We start from the raw sequence: 14,491 nt of genomic DNA on the forward strand, positions 1-14,491 counted from the left end.
ATTTTTATGATAACAATTTATGACATTCATTAGTAATTAGAGTATTAATGCTTAAAAATTAAGTTGAAATCACAAAAGTAAGTAATTTATTAATGCATACTCTACAATAATGAAGATTTAATGTTTAAAAAACAAGAATATTTAGAAAAATTATAAATATAAATTATTACGGTAATAAAATTAAGTTATGACAAAATCCCTTTAAGAGGGGGCCCCCACAGTAAAATTTGCACTAGGGCCCAAAGCCTAGTTGCGGCACTGGATAGACGTAGATGATAATACAATTGTATTGTATACCCTATAGTCAGTACTCGGTATAGTCTGTAGTTTGAGTCAGTGGCGTAGCCAGGAACTTTTTATTGGGGGGGTTAAGCAAATTTAAACTTACCATACTTTACTTCGTGGTATCGGATATTTATTTTATTGTAAAAATATAACATATATCGTAAAAACCGTTTCAGCGAACCGATTAATGTGTTCCCAAGCAAAAATGATGAAAGTAGTAAATATGATCATAATATTATGACTTGTGTGTTGTGTGTGTGTGTGTGTGTGCAGCGTGTATATAATACGTTTATAGTGTTTATACAAACTATTAATATAATTTTCAAGTCGAAATTCTAAAATATAAAAATGTTAAAGAAATAACAGTGTTTCATGTAAAAGTTAATTTATCATCTCAGGTTCATGGGGGGGGGGTCTGACCCCCCCCCCCCCCCCCCATGGATACGCCACTGGTATGAGTTGTGAGTATTATATATTCTTATTAAATAAATATAAAAGTTCTATGGTTTTTACCTTGGGACAAATTATAATCTTATAGATTATGATGACAAAAATATGACGTTATGGAAAAAGATACAGAAGATGCAATAAATAAACTTTTTTATTTATTTTTATAATTTCATTTTTAAAACGATAGTAATAGTAGACACGAAATTAAACATATTATTTCACACAGTTAATATATTATTATTATTTTATTTTATTTTATATGTTTTTTACATATTAATAAATAATACATAGTTTTTTTTTATAACATATAAAATAGCAATAAATAACTGATAGAAAATATGTTTAAATTTTTAAAATAAAACAAAATGTTTCATTTTTATTGTTTGACTGACTTCATGAAATAGGCATTTAACTAAATGTCTAGGCGGATAGTGATATTGTATAAAAATAAAATTCTTTGACTATATGCCTAGGTATTTCATAAAAATGCCTGATATGACTATATGCCTACAACATATATAAGATTCAGAAATTATTGCAATTGCATGTTGTAGTATTATACTTAACTATCTAGTATTTATTAAAAATTAAAATAGATTTGTGTCATATCATATCGTAATATTTTGTACAATATTGTACAACTAGCAATTAAACTCTATAAGCAAATGCCTATTATGTACCCTGTACCAACATAATTTATATGTATATAGCAGATAGTAACAGAGGTCTGAAGTTAGATACTTGTGTTTTAACCGTTTTTGTGATATACCTACTATTTAAAATACATTGATGATGCAATGGATGCATCCTTAGATAAAATTGCTAACAATTAACCAATTGTCAATGAGAAATGAAAACACAAAAAATTAATTTATATTAAATACCCTCTGTTATACTATGACACTAAAAAAAGTTTAAAAAAGTTGCAATAAATGTTGTGCTTAGAGACTCTTAAGTTCATAAATACGGCCTTGCTTTAATTTCGTCTCTTAGTCTTCTGGCTCATATTGACAATATCACATGCAAAGCATAGAAGGTTTCAGGTTTTATTAAAATAATAGCTGGGGAACTCAAACTTTCTCTCTCTTAAAGAAATTTTTTGTTCACTTGTCAGACCTATTGTTGAATATGACTGTATAATTTTTGTTTCAGATACACGGACTGCAAACTAGAACGTGTCCAGAATTTACTTCTAATCTTTGTAAAATATACCTTTGCAAACCTCATAAATATACTACCATAATAATAGCCAAAGAAGATCTATCATTAATCTTTTAAATTATTTTTTTTTAAATGTAATATACAGTAGAGTCACAATAACTCAAAAAACTTGACAACTTGATTTTTTTTTATTCCCCTAATAATTAGTTGGACACCTCAAAGTCAATTTTGATTCCCCTTCAACTTCCGAGTTATCGCGACGACTATATTTCATTTAAATTTTTGATATGTTTCTGTTTATATAATGCTCTTGTCTGTAATTATTATAAATAAATAAATAAGCATTTTAGATTCTGACCGGAGTGATAAATTAATTAATTTTATTATAGAAAAAATACAGTGATTTTTAACTTTAAAAATTTTCTGGATGGAAAATAATTAAGCTGGTACTTTGGGAAGTCAAAACTAAAAAATATAATCATTATAATATTTTATATTACAAACAATTTTTATCAATGTAACCAAAACTCAACCAAAAAGTTTCAAAATGTTATATAAAAACTCCCATAATTTGTTTTTATAATAACTACTACTACATATTATTTAAAAAGTTTAGTGATACATTAGTATGCATTTTTTAAAGGCATTTCAGTTGTTTATAGAACATATTTTCACAAAATTTGTCAAAACTCAAGCATATATTTTAAAAATTCATATTATTAACAAGTCGACAAGTATTTTATCAAAAAATGTATTTAAAAAAAAAATATATATATAATAAATAGTGCAATACAATATTAAAAAGAAAAACTAATATATTGTTAATTTATGTTTACATATTTCGTTAAAAATAATATTTATCTTGAAATTTTGTTATAACTGTCAATAATTTTTGTATTGGTGAGAAAAATATTCATATTGGTTTTCAATAATTACATACGTTAATACATAAGTTGTTTATAAATGGAATTTACAAAAACAATCAATACATTAAAAAAAAAAACCTATCAATAAACAATTAAATAATAGTCAGATTCATAATTGGCCAAAAATTCAATTTATAATTATGTAAAAAATAAAATTGTCTAAAAAAATTCCTATCATTATACATGGGTTAGGTTATGATACCATATGATCAATGATTGTTGGATTCAACCAAGTATCTGATATAGGAATTCCATTGTATTTGTAATTTTTAAAACCAGTTATATGATGTTTTCCTAAATACCAATCGACGACACTGTTTGTGAATGTACTATTCAATGTTTGTAGTGTTTTTACACTTTTCTCATTGTCAAAATCAACAAATACTTCAAAATTTAAATAATCTTTGGTGCAACATGTTTCATATTTCTTTGCGTTGATCTGATCGTACGGTTGATCAAATCTCAAAACCACTTGTTTACCTCGGAAACAACGAAACTGCTCCTTGGGAACACACCAATTAGAAGCCATTTTTCCACCCTTCTTTACTTTGAACATCACATACAAGTTTGTTTCAACCATTATATTTGATGTTAATATATCATTGAACTTGTCATTATTCAATATATTCCTTAAACAAAAACATAAATATGTATCAAACATTTAGAAAGTATATAATATGACCATACATAGTAAATGTAAAATTTTTAAATTAGGATAAAATATCTAAGAAACAGAAAAAAATTATGGTAGTATTAATCCCAGAATTTATGTTCATCATCCAATATTATTATTCAGACATTATTCAATATCGCTGGACACGATAAGAAGAAGAAGATTATTCAATATAAGCCCAAAGATGTTTTGAGTAAGGTGACCATATTAGGTACTTGTTTGTTATTTTCAGTACACCGTATAAAATGTATCTTCCGCTTCTATTGTTTGTTATCATTCTGCCATATAGTTGTATTAGTGTGTTGTTATTGTTCATACAATTTTTTAACCTAACTCATCAAATTTTAGTGAATTACTTACATTTGTTTTCAACAATGATACTGGAATTATATTTTTACAAAGTAATAATGTAATTAAAGCTAGTGAGAAGGGTGAAAATCTGCCATATAATGTTTGTTAAGGGATCGTGATAGTGGTATCAGAAAATAAGTAGCCAGAAGGAGAAAAGTTTCAAGAGTTAATAATTGGCTAACTGGTTCTAGATTACCAAGTACCAACACACATAATTGTCTATTTCATATACTACTGGGCCCAAGAAATTTTTTCAGTAACATTTTGTAAACTATATTTTTATGAAATATATTTTATAAATGACGACCCCGGTTAACAAACAAGTACCCCATATTATGTTTTAAAAAAAAAAGATCAAAAATTTTAGATAAAAGTTAAAAAAAAAATAACTACATTTGTTTAACAATGTTAAATAAGGTGCTGAGGACTTATGCTTTTAATTATTTACCAGTCTCTTCAATCCCATGTAATCAGATAAATAAACATCAACAAAGATTTTTTCTATAAATAATTTAGTACCTTATGTTAGTGAGTGAGAAAGTACAAAAAATCACTATATCCTCACATGTGCTTATTGTGTAAAAAAATGTTAACAGGTTTTACCTAATAAAATGAAAGTTATAATATATATAAACATATATTATATTATATCTGTATATAATAAGAAGATAACCTGACTGACTAATCAAAATACAGCCTAAACTATGATAGCTAGAGACTTGAAATTTTTATGGTACTTTCATATCACAATGTAAGGATGTACTAAGAAAAGGTTCTTAAAGATTTGCATTATAGATATGGATGCACATGGGGATTTTGTTTTGGTAAATATAAATAAAATATTTTATAATATATAATAATGTATTATGTAATTAGTAATTATATATCATATACCTATACTATATACATTGTATGGTTGCCACTGGGGAGTGGGGGGGGGGCTCTTAATTAAAGTAAATAAAAAAATTAAATTAATTAATAAATAAATAATTGTAAGCATTAATATAATAACTCACATTCATATGAATTGTGTATCATTATTAACAAATTACAAATACATGTTTCAATAAACACATAATTTATAATTTATAAATATATTCTCATGCCACAATTTAAAAATTAATATTGATTCAACAACTACTAATAATCTTGTTTTAAAATCAAATACCTAAGAACACAATAATATAGATTTCTTTAATGGTTAAAAACTTCTTAATTCAGGACATATTTTTGATGTAAGCGTATTAAGTCAAAACCCATCTGATCAATATTAGATTAAGAGGATGTTGCACCCACATGTGTTGTCTCCGTCTTACACATGCACGACATAGGAAATGTTCATTCACTAGTTTCAATAAGGTATTGTCAATTTTGATATTAGAGTGAATCCACCTATTATCAAACTTTAAGGTAGCAACATTATCTGTGTTCTCTCGTTGGTTTTTTACGATATTTTAATTTTCAAGTGAGTTATGAACATTTTAAAATATTCAAAATTTACATACATATAACTCACTTAAAAATTAAAATATCGTAAAAAACCAACGAGAGAACACAGATAATGTTGCTACCTAAATGATTGATAATAGGTGGATTCACTCTAATATCAAAACTGACAATACCCTATTGAAACTAGCAAACGATAATTTGCTAGGTCGTACGTGTGTAAGACGGAGACAACACATGCGGCAGGTTAGACGTACTCTTAACGTCAACTTTTAAGCATTTATTGAATCAGTATCCAGATTTTTGTGTTAAGATAAAAAATATGCACAGAATTTAGTAGTAAATCATAAATTTAATTGGTACTTCTCCTTTATCCTGATTACTGCCTAATACCATGACTACCAAAAATCTCAGTCCTGTTATCTCAACTACTATCCTCGATGCCACAACCACCAGCCACCTAACCATAGTTCTGTCTTTTAAAACACAAATCGATAAAACATCAAAGCAGTGGAGACTGGAGAGTTAAATTATAAAACATAAAATCAAAAATTTAAAAATGATTAGTTAAAATAAATTGTCAACACTATTTTTTGGAAATATTTTATATTGAATTGACCGCTTTTTATGTTTTTTCTCCAGATAAACTCCGCCAGATAGGACTTTAAATGCAGGCGTTTGATTCTTCTATGCTTTTTATTTCTCCATTTTACAGAGTGTCGATGATTTTCAATATTATGGACTCCAGAACTGGGTCAAAAAAATTATGAATATGATTGACAGTACCATGCGTGTGTCCAGCTCTGGTTAGTTTGTGTGTATCATATCTACGCCAACTGTCTGAATTTATTGTACCAACCTTTATATTTTGTTTTATTACAGTTAGATACTTAGATTACAATTTGAAATTCAGTTAAGATATGTCTAAACTAGGTTTTAACACTGTAGACAACAGAAATGACTACGGTCAACAACAGGTTGATGATAACCGAATTTTGTCTGACAGTAGTTGGGGTTACAGAAAAGTACCAAATATAATTTATAACGGTTTATACTCTTATTATATATTTTAACAGAAACAAAACGGAAAACGTTAGAAAGATAAATTTTAATTTTTAACCTAAGCTAACTGGCAGAGTCTGGTAATACATCTAGTAATATAAAAGTATATCCTAATAAATAATGTATCTACCTACAAAAAATATATAAAAAATGTTCAATACAAAACAACTAGTTGATACTCGTAATCTTTGAGGAAAAATAATATAAATATTCTAATTGACATTGATCAATTATAAAGTAATGTTACTGAATGGGTAGTACTGGTACATATTATTTTCATACAGATTACAAAATAAATAATATAGTTTGTATATATATATATTATACAATGATTAATAATTCTTTAGATAATCTTAAATTTATATATTATTAGTAGGGCTCGGAAGTTGATGCATTTTGCATTTTTTTTTGGACGATGCTCTCCTGGCTACAAATCTGTTTCATAAGCATGTGAATCTGAATAACTAATTTTTATTTTGCATTTTTTGGTGTTTATTACTTTTTAAGTCATTTTTTGAAATTTTTAGTCATTTTTACTGATTTCAAACTAGTTCATTTCTTATCGTTTCTTGTTGACCATTATGCCGATAACTTAAAACTTGGAAATTACCACAGGCTAAGATTAGTACCTATTCATTTTCATCTCAACGATTACATTTGTCGTTGTCAACAATTTCAAAAATTTTAAACGGCGAAGAAGCTTCAAGTGAGTGTTTTCCGGATGATTTGGTAGATTTCAGATTTTCCCCAATCACTTAAGTGGACGGTGGACATAGAGAGAAGTTTTTTTCCAATCATAAATATTTATTAACAGATAATCGTCGTTCATTTACTTTCGATAACATAAAATACGCTCTTATAGTACAATGCAATGATTTTAATTTTTAAATAATTTGTAAGTTTTGATAAGTTTATAAAACAAATATTTTTTATTTTTTTATCTTCCTATTTTAAAGACATTTTAAGGACATTTTTGTCATTTTTTGAATTTTATAATAAAATAGAGTAAAATATTTAAAAAAAAATGTATTTTATTAATATAAAACTAATATTTGTAATTTTTAGGTCATTTTTTTAGGACATTTTTGCCATTTTTATGTCATATTTACATATTTTTTTAGGGCATTTTTTATTGTTTTTAAAGTCATCAACTTCCGAGCCCTAATTAACACTTAACATAATTTTAAGCATAACTCTATGAGACAATACAACATGGACCTAATTTTTATAGTCCCACTAATCCATACTTGAATAATATAAAATAATTTACAAATTAAAACCTAACTTAAAAAATGATCTATGCCCGTTCTTGCAATGTCTGGTTAAAGTGATATTAATTATATTGAAATCTAATTTAACACTTCAATTTGATGAGAATTTTAATATAAGCATCTTTTGTTCAGTTTTATTATAACAATTTCACTAATGACTTCTAACACGTAATTAACTAAAGGTATAATAATAAATACTCACCTAAATACATTATCTATGTGCTGCCTAGAAGAATGTTGTTTTTCAGAATGTGAATAACTTAATTCTGGTACATTTATATTAAACACAGTCAAAGGATTAAGTACACTTGAACCAATTAATATTACGACTGATTCTATATGGTTTTCCACACGACTAATAAATTCATTTTCAATGCACTGAAAATATATATGTATATATATTAGTATATTAAATAACTTCATGAATATTAAGTAATTAAGGCAATTAGAATCAAATCAACCAAAAGTATATAGTAAATCAGTATGTATATACTGTATATATTTCATTTAATCCAGCAAGGTCTTATATTATATTTTAATAGTAATGATTACCTTAAAAACTGTCTCAAGACTTAATATCGCATCTGAAACTTTCTTATAATATTTCTCAGACTCCAGTCTGTATTTATTTTTCAAATTACAGCGATTGCTTTCCAGCTTTAACAAAATTAAATTAATATCTTAATATTTATTAACATCTTAAATTGGATAAAGCATAGTAATTATTAATAGTAACATTTAACTTAAAACACAATTGTTGCACAAAACTCACCTCAAAGTTCAGTTCTTTGTATTTTTGCACATATAACTTCAAACGGTCATAAGGATAAGGAATAAGTTGCTTTTCATAGACCAAATATTTTATAAGGGTTGTAATTAAGCTGGAAAACGATTGAGGAGTCATGATGTCGGATAAGTGAACGCATACATCACAGGTTGCCATGGTAGTACTAATCCAGAGGAGTATTATGAGACACAATGTCTGTAAAATGTATACAATGCCTAATCAAAACGCGATGAAACTGATCACAATCTTTTTGACTGAAATCACAAATTTCGAAATCGTATTGAAACTGTATCGTAACTGTTCGCACGGTGATATAACGAAAAACAATTTCGTCTGAAACCACAACACATTTAGAAAGTTCGCGATGACGATATGATTAAATACTAATGACCTAGTTACTTAGAACGATTGACAGGTACCTTAGTAAAGAGGTTAAACGATGAAAATATAAAATATTGCTTCAATAATTAATGGGAATCTGGTAAAAATGTAAAATACATTTAAAATAATCACTTATCAGAAAAACGTTACGTTTTGTTCAATTTTGTAGTCGTGGTGATAATAATCACACTTATTATCAGCGTTGGCAGTTAAACGAGTCACGTTCGCGTACAAGGCAGTCATTTTTCTTCCATGAAACGCGGTGGTCGTCATTATTGGTATGTCCATGGCTAAATAACATGGTATGTTGTTAAAATCCAGATATATCTATAAACCTTGGGAATAAAATCAGGGGTAGGACACGTCTTCTCGGCGGCGGGCTGATAATAGAGAATCAACCACTGCAGGTCCGCAGTATGGGCATGTATCTGGGAAAATTTGAAATTTTAATGTTTTCATTTTTGGTAGCACTGAATTTGCTATGATACCACGTTTTATTGTTATCTCAATTAAGTTAACGTATTTTTTTTGTTTGTCTTTTGAGTCTTACGATCTGACTACTACGCGTCTACGCTATTACTTGTTATATTCTGTGCTACAACGCCTACAACTGAGTGCTGAAAATTGTGATTATATTGTAATATTCTGTGCTTATACTGATCATTTTTTTTTGTGCGATTTATATTAATTATATTATCATCATGGTGTATGTATGCCTTGTGAAAGGTTGTATAAATTCGTATAAGTACACCGCGAAGAAGTGTAAACTGTTTAAGATCCCTAAAGATGAATCTATGTAAGTAGAACGTTAGCTATTACTAATAATTAATGCGTATCAATATTTGTATCTAATTATTACTACCATTTTAGGTCGAAGCAATGGTTGATAAATTGTAGTCGAGAAGATTTAATTGGAAAATCATTGATATACTTTAAGATCTGTTCAGATCATTTCCTGGAGTGCATGTACAAAAACACAGAAAAAAAAGTTCTACTGCACCATGCTGTTCCTACTGATTTCTGTAATTACAATTTTACCTAATGGCTGATATTGAATATTTTATCTTATACCTACTGACAATTTTTATATATATATATTTATGTATATAGCTATGATTCCTAAAGAAGATTCTTGCAATTCCACGACATGTCTAGATACAAGTATTTCAAATCCAGTATTTAATGCTTCAGTTTCTACAAGTACACCATTAAAACAAAAGGAGTCTTTTTCTATTGCTTGTAAGTTTTTGTAATTATGTTTATATTATTGCTTTATTAATATTACATACTATTGAATTTGCCAATTTTACTAAGTCAAAATAAAATATAAATAATTTACTGTATGAAAACTAAAAATGATTTTAATTTGCATTTTTTCTAGGTTCGACATCTCAAAGTTCATCTCATTCGGCTGATCAATCAATTTCCTCATCTACACAAACAACTCAGTATCTCACATTACATACACCTAGAAAACAAAAGTATAGAGCTCAACTTCAAACTATTAAAAATAAATACGAACAATTAGAACAGAAATTTGAAGCATTGAGTCAAGAAGTATACAAGAAAAATTGTGCAAATAAAATAGATGTTACCTCAGTAGATTTATTTAATCGAGTTGTTGAAGCACATTTACCTCCTAACTTGAGCATGGTTATTAAACAGTATGTACAAATGGGTAAGAGAAAACCTCAAGGCATGCAGTATTCTAATCAAATCAAGCAGTTGGCTCAAACTATTTTTTTTTTTGGTCCTCAAGTATACACTTTTTTAAAATCATTATTATTATTACCCAGTCCAAAAACTTAACGTAGAATAACACAGAAAATTAATATAGTGCCTGGATTAAATGATGTCATATTTGAAACCATAGAGTTGAAGATGAACAATTTAAAAGACGATGCAAAAGATTGTGTTTTATGTATTGCTGAGATGTCAATTAAAACACATTTATTTTATAATTTGTCACATGATTATATTGTAGGCTTTAATAATTCATACGATAGAAAAACATATGAGCCAGCAAAGCATGTACTCTGTTTTATGTTAAGAAGCATAAATTATAATTGGAAGCAGCCTGTCGCATATTTTTTCATCAACAATAGTTGTTCTGGGCTTCATCTACAAAATACTATATTTACAGTTATTAGTCGTATTCAAAAGACATCACTCAAGATTAGAATATTAACAAGTGACCAAGGATCTAATTTTACCAGTTTTGCCAAGACAATGAATGTGTCATGTGAACGTCCATTTTTCAATGTAAATGGCCAAAAAATATTTTATATATTTGATGTGCCACATTTGCTCAAATCTACTAGAAATAACTTCTTCAAGTACCAATTAACATTTTTAAATAGTACTACCAATAAAAAGTATCTACTTGATTTTTATAAATCAGACCAAGGCTTAAATCGCCTTGCACCGAAGCTAACAGAAATTCATATCAACCCAGGACCATTTCAAAAAATGAAGGTCAAATATGCATGTCACATTTTAGCAACACTGTAGCAGCCGGTATGAAATGTTGTGTTCAAGGGGGTACATTGCCTTTATCTGCGAATACTACAATATCATTTATTGAACATATGGACAAATTATTTGACTTGTTAAATTCAAAAAAGAAATTTGGAAGCAAAGATTTTAATCGACCTTTTAAAAACACACCAAACCAGAGGGAGCATTTACTGTTCATGCTTGATGTTTTTAAAAACATGAAAGTACTAGATCCAAAAATAGTCGATGGTCAGATTATAATCAATGATGTAACAAAACGCATGAATTTCTTGGATGGATGGACTATAACAATTAGTTCATTGTTAAAGTTGTGGGATGACATGCCAAAAACCCCAGACTTTGTATTATGTACGTACAGATTCAACCAAGATTGCCTTGAAAATCTTTTTGGGCAATTTCGTAACCAAAATGGAAATAATGGAAATCCTACACCTATACAATTTCTTTGGAGTTTTAAAAAAATTTTCTTCCTCAACTATTTTAAACATTCAGAAGGATCCAATTGCTTAGTTGACATGGCTGAAGTTTTAACTACCATTGGATACATTTCTCCTCCACTTAACAATTCATCTGTGCTATTCCCAGAAAAAACTCCATTTGATTTTTCTAATCTGCAAGTTGGTACCACAGACTATCATGAACTGAGCTTTCCTGCTCAAAACGCCCTTACCTATGTTTGTGACTATTTAACAAAAAAATGTTTTGAAAAGCATAGTTGTGATTTATGTTTATATTATGCTAAGCAACAGCAGAAGTTAGACCAATCATTTTTATTTATTTATTATAAGGCATATGTAACTGCTGACCATTCAAACTTTGGAAAATTAAATGTGCCACCTAATGAATTTTTCAATTATATTAATCAATTAGATGATGTTTTTATTGTTAACTTTCCTCTTTTGGCAGTAGAACAAAATGTTGGCTCTAAACTAAAAAACTTATTTGATAATATTCCATTTGATCATCCTTGTAAAAATTTTGACATAGAGTTTCTAAAAAGCTGTATATTCGTCTAAGAATTTTTCATTCCATTAATAGATTAAATAAAGATATGTTAAAAACCGGAAGGAAACATCGAAAGTTGGATATCCTTTCTCATCTTTAAACTTTTTTTTGTATGATGTTAATTTTTATAATCATCTGTATTTATATTATTTTTTATGTTTCATGAATGTAAATTTACTCAAAAATATATATACTTTTTTTAATCTGTTATTTGTATAAGTTATAACTTAAGTTTTTTTCTGTAATTGTTACTGTTATATTATATTTGATCAAAAAATTTGAAAATAAATAAAGTATTAAAGTTACAAAAAAAATCATGTTCATTTTTGTATTACCCTATAAGTTCAAAAATAGTTATATATCAATGAAACGTCTATTAAATTAATACCTTAATTTATATAAAGATAATAGTGGCCCAGTCTTTTAAAGTATTAGAATAAAATTATTTTGATACTTGTATTAAAATACATTTTGAAGCATTCTGAATACTTTTTAAAGGTATTTTTAACTTAATATAAATTTCTTGTGTTTAAATGCCACAAAGTTAATTTTATTAATTGTTTTTCACAACAATTTGACATCAATTAAAATAATATTGTTTTCATTGAAATAATATTAAATTGGCTTAATCTGTAAGTCTTAAATGAGATTAAAAACAGAAAACAATTTGTATAGAAAAAGTAAGTAATTTTAAGATTGTTATATTCTGTGATAAAATCCACTATTAATTGTTTGCTGTGATACGCATATTGTTGACATCGTGTAAAATAACATACGAAGTTGATTTTATTCTACGAATTATGACGTAGTCTGTCTCCAATTTGAATGAATACATGAGACAGCGTGACGTGACGTAGCGAGTTGTGCAGACCAAGTTGACAACATTGAACATGCCATGCTATTTAGCCATCGGATAGGTCTATGGTCAATCCTCAATCACCGTTTAGGAGTTTAGCTGCTGACATCGTTTGAAATTTTGGCGGGTTTTTGGATGTCGTTTTAAACGCTCGATATGCTACGACAGTACGACTGGCTCGACTGCGAAGACAAAATTAGACGAATAACTTAACTTAAGGTAGCCACACACTGCATCGTTGGCGGTAAAATTGAGTTCGGCATAATTTTGCCCGCCACCGCTACCGCTGCAGTGTGTGGCGACCTTAACGCAGTGTAGTTACGCTATTATGCTTGTTTAACAATTTAATAATTTATACAATTATATTTTTTTGGTTTTTGTACCTACGTACAAAAATACCTTTTCTTCTTTAATAAAACTCACGAAACAATAAGTTTATAAGTACAATAGCAAAAATGTGCATAATAGTTTCGAATCAAAATTTAAATTGAGTATGTATTTTAAAATGTTTGTAAGTTTAATATTTAATATTAATCAACGTCTGAGTGGACGAGTTATTTTATTTGTTGAATGAGTTACATCCCAGAAATGTACATTTTCAAACATGAAAAATATTAAATCAAAACAAAGAAATCGACTTACAGATGAAACACACTGAGTCACCTGCTAATTGTTTCTTCCACCAAAATAGAAGTCGATTTTTCTGCGTTATCAATAGCGTCACATGCTCAAAACTCACATTAAAAGCAAGTACCTATACCTAGTAATAATACTATTTATATTTAATTTAATTTTTTTTTTTTTTAATAATCCTTTTTTGCTCTCACTAGCTGTTATTAAATTCACAACATTATAAACAAAATAAATGGTAATTAAAATGTAGATTTAAATTACCTTTTTTTTTCCTTTCTATGTTCTGGTCCTCCGAATTTAGCCCATCCCTAGTATAGAGTAAAATCACGTATCACAAAAATGATAGAAAATAATATTTTTGAGAGAATAATATATCAGTTTAATATTTTATGACCAATAGAAAAAGAAATACAAAAAAGTTGTAAATTAAAATTTTTTTTTAAATTTTTTGAGTCTATATTTAGACAAATTGATATATTATCATATACTCTTAATAATATTACTCTGTTTTTTTTTTATGGATTAATAAATAAAATTACTCACAAACATAAAAGAAATGATTCTGCTGCGTATAAATGCGTTTTGTCTTTACAACATAGTGCAACGCGTGGGCCATAGAGAGAAAACAAAAAGTCAAAAGTGTACTGACTGAACTAACCCAAAAAACACGGGGTTGCGTATCAAGTT

At 27.7% G+C, this 14,491-nt stretch overlaps 2 protein-coding genes across 2 annotated transcripts; one reads left to right on the forward strand and one right to left on the reverse strand.

Annotated features, from left to right (window-relative positions):
* Positions 1–2,575: 2,575 nt before the first annotated feature.
* On the reverse strand, positions 2,576–9,069 carry LOC107163123 (MAD2L1-binding protein). Its single transcript, XM_015510373.2, has 4 exons — positions 8,398–9,069; positions 8,178–8,282; positions 7,828–8,003; positions 2,576–3,451 (listed from the first exon to the last, which is right to left on the reverse strand). Exons 1-4 carry the CDS (start codon positions 8,566–8,568, stop codon positions 3,016–3,018), a joined length of 888 nt encoding a protein of 295 aa, XP_015365859.1. The 5' UTR covers positions 8,569–9,069; the 3' UTR covers positions 2,576–3,015.
* Positions 9,070–9,317: 248 nt separating this feature from the next.
* Positions 9,318–10,804, forward strand: LOC149060724 (uncharacterized). Its single transcript, XM_089216004.1, has 4 exons — positions 9,318–9,589; positions 9,664–9,815; positions 9,904–10,032; positions 10,175–10,804. The coding sequence occupies exons 1-4, from the start codon at positions 9,495–9,497 to the stop codon at positions 10,600–10,602; spliced, it is 804 nt and encodes a 267-aa protein (XP_089072130.1). The 5' UTR covers positions 9,318–9,494; the 3' UTR covers positions 10,603–10,804.
* The last annotated feature ends 3,687 nt before the right edge of the window (positions 10,805–14,491 follow it).

The sequence above is a fragment of the Diuraphis noxia genome, unplaced genomic scaffold, assembly GCF_037042655.1.
Source record: "Diuraphis noxia isolate RWA-SAM2 unplaced genomic scaffold, SU_Dnox_SAM2 contig0001, whole genome shotgun sequence".
Lineage (NCBI taxonomy): Eukaryota > Metazoa > Arthropoda > Insecta > Hemiptera > Aphididae > Diuraphis > Diuraphis noxia.

Excerpts from the sequence above, each read along its gene's own strand:
- LOC107163123 (XM_015510373.2), bottom strand. The coding sequence starts at position 8,568 with ATGGCAACCTGTGATGTATGCGTTCACTTATCCGACATCATGACTCCT. Across the intron at positions 8,283-8,397 it reads ACAAAGAACTGAACTTTGAG|CTGGAAAGCAATCGCTGTAA; the intron begins GTGAGTTTTGTG and ends ATTTTGTTAAAG. Across the intron at positions 3,452-7,827 it reads CACATAGATAATGTATTTAG|GAATATATTGAATAATGACA; the intron begins GTGAGTATTTAT and ends TTTTTGTTTAAG.
- LOC149060724 (XM_089216004.1), top strand. The coding sequence starts at position 9,495 with ATGGTGTATGTATGCCTTGTGAAAGGTTGTATAAATTCGTATAAGTAC. Across the intron at positions 9,590-9,663 it reads ATCCCTAAAGATGAATCTAT|GTCGAAGCAATGGTTGATAA; the intron begins GTAAGTAGAACG and ends CTACCATTTTAG. Across the intron at positions 9,816-9,903 it reads TGCTGTTCCTACTGATTTCT|CTATGATTCCTAAAGAAGAT; the intron begins GTAATTACAATT and ends TTATGTATATAG.